We start from the raw sequence: 8,818 nt of genomic DNA on the forward strand, positions 1-8,818 counted from the left end.
CCGGCCCACCCGCTCCCTCTGGCAGCAGCTTCACTGCACGTGGGGTGAGGCAGCAGGGCCTGGCCGCGGCACAGACCCTCCCCGCAGGTCACTTGGTTACCTAAGGAAGGAGGGACAAGGGACAGGTGGCGCCGTCTCTGGGTCGCAGTCCAATCCTCAGAAGCTTCGTATCTTGCTGGTGGCATCACTCAAGTGCTTGGAGAGAGGCTGGCGGCGTGCGCTGTTCTCGCTGTGGCTGTGGATGGGTCTCGCTTCCTTCTCATTGCTGAGCCAAAATGCCTAACACCCACAAGTCAAGGGAAGGAAGGTTATTAGCTCACGGTTGGGAGAGGTTTCAGCCCGTAGTCGGCTGGCTCCATGGCAGGGGCCACTGCAGAAGAGAAATCCATGGCAAGCAGAAGGCAGCAGAAGCAAGCGAGCGAGGAACCTGGACAGCGGCTTTCTGTCCAGGCTGCCGGGTTAGGATGGTGCCGAACCAGCCAGTAGCCTGACTTAGTGACCACAGGCCCTTATCCCAGTGTCACACTCCAGATGCAGGCGCCCTGAGGAGCCACGGGGCACCAGATACAGCCTTGCCCGGTGTGACCTCTGGCCTTCTGGTGGGGCTGCAGGAAACACGGAGTCCACTGACCCGCAGGGTCACAGCGTCGGGCACCGGGTGGGACTCGAGCTGTGAGGGGCGAGGGCGTTCGTCACGTCCTGCCCCCATGGGCCTGATCCTGTCGTCAAAGCTGAAGAGTCAGGGTGGTCTCCTGTTCCTGTTTTCGCTGCGGGGCACTGCTCTCCACAGGGCATGGGCAAAACTAGACCCTGCCATTATACAGCTAGGATTGTTGGCTTTGTGCCTGCTGCGCTTTTCTTCTTTACTTTTGAGAAAGAGTCTCACTATGCTGTTCAGGCTGTCCTTGAAGTCGTGAGGACCCTCCTGTCTCAGCCTCTTGAGTGCTGCAATTAATAGGTGTGCACCTCCATCCCTGTCTCTTTTCCTTCTTTTCTTCCCTTTCCCTTCCTCCTTTCTTATAAATGTGTTCATCTTTCGTGTATTGTTTGGCTCATAAAAATAGTGTCTCTACTCTAAATCATTTCGGCAATATTTAAAGAATCAGAATGAATAATATACATGATGCTAGAAGAAAGTTTTCTAATAGTGAACCTAGAGAAACATAACCTGCATCCATCAGTGATTGAATTTCTAGGTGAAATAAAAGTAAAACAAGAGACCGAAATGTTTAAATAAATAATTAGGAACTATTTTTTGAGCTGGATGATTTTAGTGTACCTTTAGATTGTCAGTGTGACTTCATGGGTGCGTTCCAGATACAGTCCTACCCAGGAACTACAGAAAGGTCACGGTCGTCATGGCTCGTAATTATGATCACTAACAAATATTTACTGAACGCCCATTCTGATCAGCGTGCTCCAGTAAGTGCAGTCACGTCCAGAGGCGAATGTCCCTGTGGTGACCAGTTTGTGCATGAAACCCTAACAAAAGGAAGGCTTTCCTCAGCCTCAGCGGTGGACGACACCCTTTAAACCCGTTAAGTGGAGCTAGCAAGCAGGTACGGAGACAGGTCTGCTATGCTTTTGGAGATTTTTGACATTTCGGGTCTTCTCTTTCTGCTTCCGAAACCAAAATAGCGCTGAGATAGAAGCAGTGTCTGTGCTCCTCAGACGCATTTCGGAACATGATCCAGTAGCCGGTGCTGGGGCGCTGCAGCTGGAGAGACGCGCCTGGGGCCTCCAGCAGGCCCTGCCCTGCACACCCTCTGGGCCTCATTCCCCTTGCCCTCGTCCCTTTGTGCCTGCGCTGTGATACCGGTTCCCTGACTGGTCTCTGCTCTCTCCCTGTCTGGTCCACGATACTAGTTCCCTAACTCTTGCCCTGCTCAAAGCTGCAGATTGCACCCAGGGTTATTTTTCAAATAAACCAACCCGTTCGCCCACCACCAGTTCCAAAGGTTTTCTTACGATGGAGCCTGAGCTCTTTTCCCTGACCGTCATCCTCCTCGCACACTGATCTTTAGACCCCTGTGTGCTGCTGAGGGGAAAAGGAGCGGAGCCGGGTCCCAGATGGGCTTCTGCTCACTCTGGCCTCGTGTCCGCATGGGGGTGGCTCGTGTGGGGCTCCGTGGGAAGGGAGGAGCCACTGTCTCCACCCAGATGGTCCCAGCCGCCCTCCTCGGGCCTCTCCCATGACCACTCCTGTCCAGCTGGACATCGCCAGACCATGGAAGTGGCAGAAGTAGCTCCTGCTCTTAAAGTTGGGATGACAGGCGGCCCCTCCCCGAGATCTTTGGCTCATCGTCCCCTCTTGCTTGTTGGTCACCTGCCTGTCCTGCCAGGTCCCTCCTAGGCCCTGCCCTTTCTGCTCTGCTTCACAGTCGGTGTCCTTACACTTCCGCATTTGGATGTGCATGAAATACAATGTGCAGACTAAGACTATAGTGACTTTTTTGGGGGGGGTTGGTTTTTGGTTTTGTTTTTTGGTACCGGGGATTAAACTCAGGACCTTGTGCTTGCAAGGAAAGCAGCGGAACCACTGAGCTAAATCCCCAGCCCTGGTTTTTTGAGACAGGGTCTCACTGTATAGTTGAGACTGACCTGGAACTCACTGTGTAGCCCAGGATGGTCTTGAACTCACAGCAATCCTCCTGCCTCAGCCTCCTGAGTGCTAGGGTTACAGGCGTGGGCCACCACACTTGGCTACTATAGTCACTTTGTGTGTGGGGGGGTGAACAATTTTTCTACTTAGCCTTGCCATCCTCCTGCCTCAGCCTCCTGAGTGCTGGGAATATAAATATGCACCACCACAGCCAGTTGTGTTTTTTAAGATTTCTTTCTTTCACTTTCTAGCTTTCTTCCTCTCTTTTTCTTCATCCTTCCTCCTCCCCTCCCCTTCTCATCTTCCCTCTTTCTCCCCTCTCTCCCTCCTTTTTTCCTTCCTTCCTTCCTTGTTGGGTACTGAACCCCGTGACTCTGGTACGCTAAGTGCATGCTCTTCATTTCCTGTCTCTGTCCTTCTAACTCTTCTTCTGCCTAAGAAACCGTTGTAGTGATTTGGGTTCTGGAGTGTTTCTGTGTCTATTCAGGTGTGTGTGTGCGTGTGAGAGAGAGACTACTTCCTGGTTTGCATACACACAAAAGCACTTATAGTTCATATTTTTGGCAGGATGCATTGATTAGTTTTGAAGGCTGCCAAGCAAAGCCCCGTGGGCTGTGGGCCCAGAGCATCCTCTCACGGCCCTGGAGGCCGGAAGCTGGAATCGGGCCGCTGCTGGGGTCGGGCTTCCTCTCGGGCGCTGGATCCTGCCAGGTTCTTGTGGTTGCTGGACTCTCCACCTGCCCTTCCCTTGGGGCTCCGCTCTCCGCGTCCCCTTTCATGGGCTGTCTGGCTTCTCCGTGCACTTCCGTGAGGGCGCCTTTCACACAGGGTGCAGGACCGCTCCCCGTCAGGACAGCCTCCTCCTGGCCGGCTTATCTGTGTTTGGTTTTGCTCTTTAAATTATTTATACTTTGGGTTTGTCATGTAAGAGAAACCATGTGATATTTAAGCTTGTGTGTCTGATTTATGTCACTTAACCTTATGATCTCAAGATGCATTCAGGGCTGGGGATTTAGCTCAGTGGTGCCACCGCCTGCCTTGTAAGCACAAGGTCCTGAGTTTGATCCCCAGTGCCCCCCAAAAAAGGTGCATCTATTTTCCTACAAATGACTCAGATTTAACCTTTATGGCAGAGTGGTGCTCCACTGAGTATAAACACCACGTTTTCTTTATTCACTCATCTGTGGATGGTCACAGAGGCAGCTTCCAAGATTTAGCTGTTGTGAACCGTGCCGCTGTAAACATGGGTGTGAACAGCACACCTGTGTAACAGGGTGCCTTTAACTCTGGGGAAGACACCCAGACAGGGACAGCTCAGGTCAGTGGGATTTCTGCGTCCAGTGTTTCGAGGACTCTCCCACTGATTCCCAGAGTGGTTGTCCTAGTTTCCATTCCCAGCAACAACATGCCAGGGTTCATTTCCCCCGCACCCTTGCCGGCATTTGCTGTTACACTTCTTGCTGATTACCATTCTTTCTGGAGAAAGATGGAAGCTCAGTGCTGTTTTAATTTGCATTTTTGAAATGGCAAGAGCTGTTGGACATTTTTTCATTATTGGCCATTTGTACTACTGAGAAGCGTCTGTTCTTTTCAACTGCCTGTTTCTTGATTGGGTCTTTTATTTGGGGGGACATGTAATTTTTTTCAAGTTCTTAATATATTCTCTCTTTTTTTGGTTTTTTTGAGACAGGGTCTCACTATTTAGTTGAGACTGACCTGGAACTCACTATGTAGCCCAGGCTGGTCTCGAACTCACAGCGATCCTCCTGCCTCAGCCTCCCGAGTGCTGGGATTACAGGTGTAAGCCACCATGCCCATCTAATATAGTCTAGGTATTAGTCCTCTGCCTGAGTAGCTGGCAGATATTTTTCTCATACTGTAGGCTGTTTTCTCTTCGCTCTATCAGATGTTTTCTTTGCTGTGCAGAGGCTTTTTAATTTGATGGGATTCCATTTGTTGATTTTTGATGTTTTTTGTGCAAATGGGGTTCTGCTCAGAAAGTCTTGGCCTATGCCTGTGTCTTGCACAGTTTTACCTATTTTATCTTCTCGCAGATTTAGTGTTTTACTGTTTAGATCTTTGATCCATTCTGATTTAGTTTAGCGTGGTGAGATATGGGTCTAGATTCAGCCCTCTGCAAGTGGATAGCCGGTTTCCCGGCACCGTTTGTCAGAGAGGCTGTCTTCTCCAGCTTGTGCTTTTCAGGGCCTTTTGTCGAAGATCAGGTGGCTAAATGTGCCTGGGGCTGTTTCTTCTTGCGCTCTCCTGTGCCTCTGGTCAGCATGTCTGTGTTTGTGCCGATGCCGAGCTGTTTTTAATCGCTGTTGCCCTGTAATATAACTTGAAGTCTGGGATTTTGAGGCCTCCTGCTCTGCTGTTGTTGCCCACGACTGCTTCGGCTGCCCTGGGTCTCTTCTGGCTCCATGTGAATTTTAAGGCTGCCTTCTCCAGCTGTATGAGGCATGCTGTGGGTATTTTATTTTTCATTTTTCTGGTGCTGAGAACCGAACACAGTGCCTCACACTTGCTAGACAAGTGTTGTACCACTCTGCTGTTGGTATTTTGACTGTGATTGCGTTACGTCTCTGCATCAGTCTTGTAATGTGGGCATTTTGACAATATTGGTTCTGCCTGTCCAGGAACAGGGGCATCTTTCCATTTTCTGATGCCTCCTTTTGTCTCCTTTTACAGAGTTCTGCAGTTTTCATTACAGAGGTCTTTAACCGCCTCGAAAAGGTTAATTCCTAAGTGTTTACTTTTCTTTAGGCCATTGTGAATAGTATTGTTTTCCTGATTTCTTTCTCAGGGGGGTTCATTATTGGTGTACAGAAGCATGATTAATTTTGTATCCTGAGTTACACATTTTAAGTGGGTGGACTATCTGATATATGAGTTTTATCTCAATGTAGCTTTTTTTTTCTTCCAAATAGGGGCTCACTGTATAGGCCAGGCCAGTTGTGCACTCACTGTGTAACTCAGACTGATCTTGACTCAGGACCCTCCCTGCCTCAGCCTCCTTAGTGTACATCATCATGCTGAGCAGTAGAGCTGTTTTCTGAAAACCTACTGGCTGACTGCCCAGGGAGGTGCCCTTACCCTCCAGTCCTGCCCTTGTTTGCAGTGTGAGGTGGTGCCGGTCACAGACAGCCCTCCCTGTGCTGTCACTTCCTGTTTCCAAGGGGCGGGGCCTGGGCTCCTGACCAGTGGTTGCCCAGGTTGCCTGGCACCAGCTGATGACCACCTGCTCTGGTTTTTTGTTTTTTGGTACCAGGGATTGAACTCAGGTTCTTGCACTTGCAAGGCAGGCGGCGGAACCACTAAGGTAAATCCCTGGCCCCCGCCTGCTCTGTTTTGTAGGCTTGGTCTTCTAGGTGGACTTGGAACCCTGTGCCCCCCGCCCCTCCCTTTATTAGGCAGGAACCAGATGTGATCCTGTCCTGTTGTATTGAATTTGTGCCTTTGGTTTGAGGGAGACTTGATATCTTTGTATTTAATGTGCCCACCCAGGACTATAGCGCGTGGTATATTTGTTTATTCATTTAGGTCTTGGTTTATGTCCTTCATTCAACTTTGACAGTTTTACCTTTCTTATTAAATTTATTGCTAGGTATGGTCAGATTATTTGGCATTTCAGCTTTTCGCTGCTGATGGCTGATAGAGTAAAAGAGCTATGATTTTCACATATTTCGATATCTGCTTCTTGTTTTCTTTTCAATACTAACATTTGTTCACCTGCCTTTCTTAGACTCAGGGCGGGAACTCTATCCCCAAGTTTTCCTCTTAGTTTCCAAAATACTGTCCTATATTGCTTTCCCTTTCTTGGTTTCGCCTCAGTGGATCTTCTTCCTGTACCTGCTTTTCAAGGCTGCTCCGAAAATACCCAGAACATCTAAAGCTCATAATAAAATTAGAATGACATCTAGGCATGAGGGTCCACACCTGTAACCCCAGCACCTGGAGGGCAGGGGCAGGACGCTGTGATCGGGTTACACAGTGAGACTCTGTTCCCAGCAAACAAGGTCCACGCCTGCCACGTTGGTGTCGGTGCCCCAGGCTCGTGGGGCGGCAGGGACAGTCCGGTCCCACCGGCTCTGGGACCCCCTTCCCCCATGTCCACTCGGGTGTCACTCCTCCCCCACAGAGAGCGAACCCCAAACATAACCGGCTCTTCCTCTTCCGACCTCTCTCTGAACCCCCAGATCACAACCCAGGGTAATTCTTCCTGGCCCGCCCGGAGAGCCTGTCCAACGCCACCACGACAGCTCCGCACCAGTGTCTTCCCCGCAGTACTGTCCCTCGCGCCCCTCGCCCGGCATCCCCTGGCCTCTGGCTGCCACACTCTGGGAGCTGCTGGGGTGACAAGAAAGTGTGGGAAGGGACCAGCACAGGGCTGGCGCTCAGCACCTGGGCCTCCGTCGCCTGTCCCCTTCTCTTTCTACTCAGGGGAGCTGCGGGGCTGTGTGGCTGTGACGTGGCGTTGTGTGGCCTTTCCCTGGAGTTCTCTGGTTGAGGCAGGAGAGCAGCACATCTGACCCCTAATAAGGAACATTTGAAAATAGTCCAGAAGGAAAAAACATACAACTTTGCAGCTCCAGTGTGCCACCAAGAGCCAGGGAGTTAGTTCAGTGGTTCCGCTGCCTGCTTTGCAAGTGCAAAGTCCTGAGTTCAATCCCCAGTACCAAAAAAACAAAAAACAATGTGCCCCCGAAACAGGACAGCAGTGCCACCGTGGTCCTCCACTGCGGCTGCCTGATGCTCAGGCTGACCCAGGGCTGAGGGGGCCCTGCCCCAGACGGGTGCCTGAGGGAGCTGCAGAGCGCATAGATCGAGCCTCTCCCTTGCTGACAGACCTGGCTTTCGACAAGGGTGAGTTCCCAGTATTTATTGGTTCGGGTCCACGCATTTGCTTGTCTTATGCCTTTGTTCTCAGCCCACTCCCGACCGGCCTCTACTGGGCGGTAATCAGAACCAGCTTGTGAAATGTTTTGGAATCCGGTTAGACTAAAACAAACACAGCTCTTGTAGAACTCAAATGAAACCCGAAACAAGAGAAAGTAAACAAGAAAGAATGCAACAACACTCTAAGCTGGTCCGTGACAGAGGCAGGAGGGGAAACTGAGGAAGGCCGTGTAGCAGCGGGGTCCTTCAGGGAGGCAGCGGCCAGGGCAGGGGTCCGGAAGGCCTGGCTCTCCGGCCTGTGCCTGCTCTCTTGGGCCCGTCCTTCCCAGGGCCTTGTGAAGCGGGGCCGGCCCACCTCGCCCTGTCCCGCCCTCCTGGCCGCTGCGCTGTTCAAAGGTGCGACTGGGGGTCTTCAGAGGGGCCCTCCGCTCCTCTGCCGTCCCTTCGGCGGCTGGCTCCCTCCTCCCCGCAGCGCCCTTCCCGCCCATGCTCTTCTGTGTCCCCTCGCAGACCTCGACCCCTGGTGGCCCGGCGACTGTGAGCGCAATGAGTCGGAGCGCGTGCCCGCCAACTGCACCGCCTGCGCTCACAGCCTGCCCCTGGAGGTGACGCTCCCCGAGGACGCCCCGAGGACGTTCGACAGCCTGCGGCAGCTGGTGATCAAGGTGAGCGGGGCTCGCTGGACGCCCGCCCGCTCGCCCTTCCCGAGGTTGTGGCCGGAACCCTGGGCCTTTGCTTTGCTCTCGCACCCAGACGGGGCGGCCTCTGCTGACCGAGGAGATCCAGCGCTTCCTGTGCCGGTACCCGGAGGTCGCCGAGGGCTTCCCCGAAGGGCTTCTCGCCAAGTGGCAGCGTTGCTTCCCCGAACGGTGGTTCCCGTTTCCTTACCCGTGGTGAGCGCGGCAGGGTTAGGCCAGGGCTCCCGACAGGCAGAGTCGCCGCCCGCATCCACCCGGGGGAGGACGGGACAGAGGTGGCGGAAGGAGGGGCCCCGCGCGGGAGCCCCGAGACTCGAGAGACCCGGTGTGTGCTCTAGCAGGAAAAGCGAAGGCCGTGGCCAGCGCACAGCTGTTCCCGAGCGAAGTAATCTCGCCTTTTCGTTGTGTGTTGAATGATTCCCGAGCGCTCCCACCGTTCCCGGAGTTTGCCCTTTATGTTATGTTCATGCTAGAAGCGCAGTGGTACGCACAGGGCTTCGCGCTGCGCCCGCCCAGCCCGGCTCGGGTCAGGGCCCGTGTCCCCCGTGTCCCCCGTGTCCCCTCTCTTCCTAGCCTGTCTCCCAGCAGAGAGTGAACCATTGCTTCTCCCCCTCGGTGT

At 53.0% G+C, this 8,818-nt stretch overlaps 1 protein-coding gene across 4 annotated transcripts in view; it reads left to right on the plus strand.

Moving 5' to 3' along the window:
• The window catches only part of CUNH6orf89 (chromosome unknown C6orf89 homolog), a 17,521-nt gene that overhangs the window by 2,560 nt on the left and 6,143 nt on the right, over positions 1 to 8,818 (plus strand). For 3 of the 4 annotated variants that reach the window (XR_783223.3, XR_783222.3, XM_010638831.2), the window contains exons 3-5: positions 7,316 to 7,468; positions 8,012 to 8,166; positions 8,255 to 8,394. Coding sequence is in view for 2 of the 4 variants with exons in the window: in XM_010638831.2 (XP_010637133.1) it covers positions 7,316 to 7,468; positions 8,012 to 8,166; positions 8,255 to 8,394 (448 nt within the window). In the remaining 2 variants the exon portion in view is untranslated. The remainder of the gene's footprint in view (positions 1 to 7,315; positions 7,469 to 8,011; positions 8,167 to 8,254; positions 8,395 to 8,818) is intronic. The other variant, XM_010638832.3, reaches the window with a different exon arrangement.

Source organism: Fukomys damarensis, unplaced genomic scaffold (genome assembly GCF_012274545.1).
Source record: "Fukomys damarensis isolate Sample0158 unplaced genomic scaffold, DMR_v1.0_HiC HiC_scaffold_20, whole genome shotgun sequence".
Classification (NCBI taxonomy): Eukaryota; Metazoa; Chordata; class Mammalia; order Rodentia; family Bathyergidae; genus Fukomys; species Fukomys damarensis.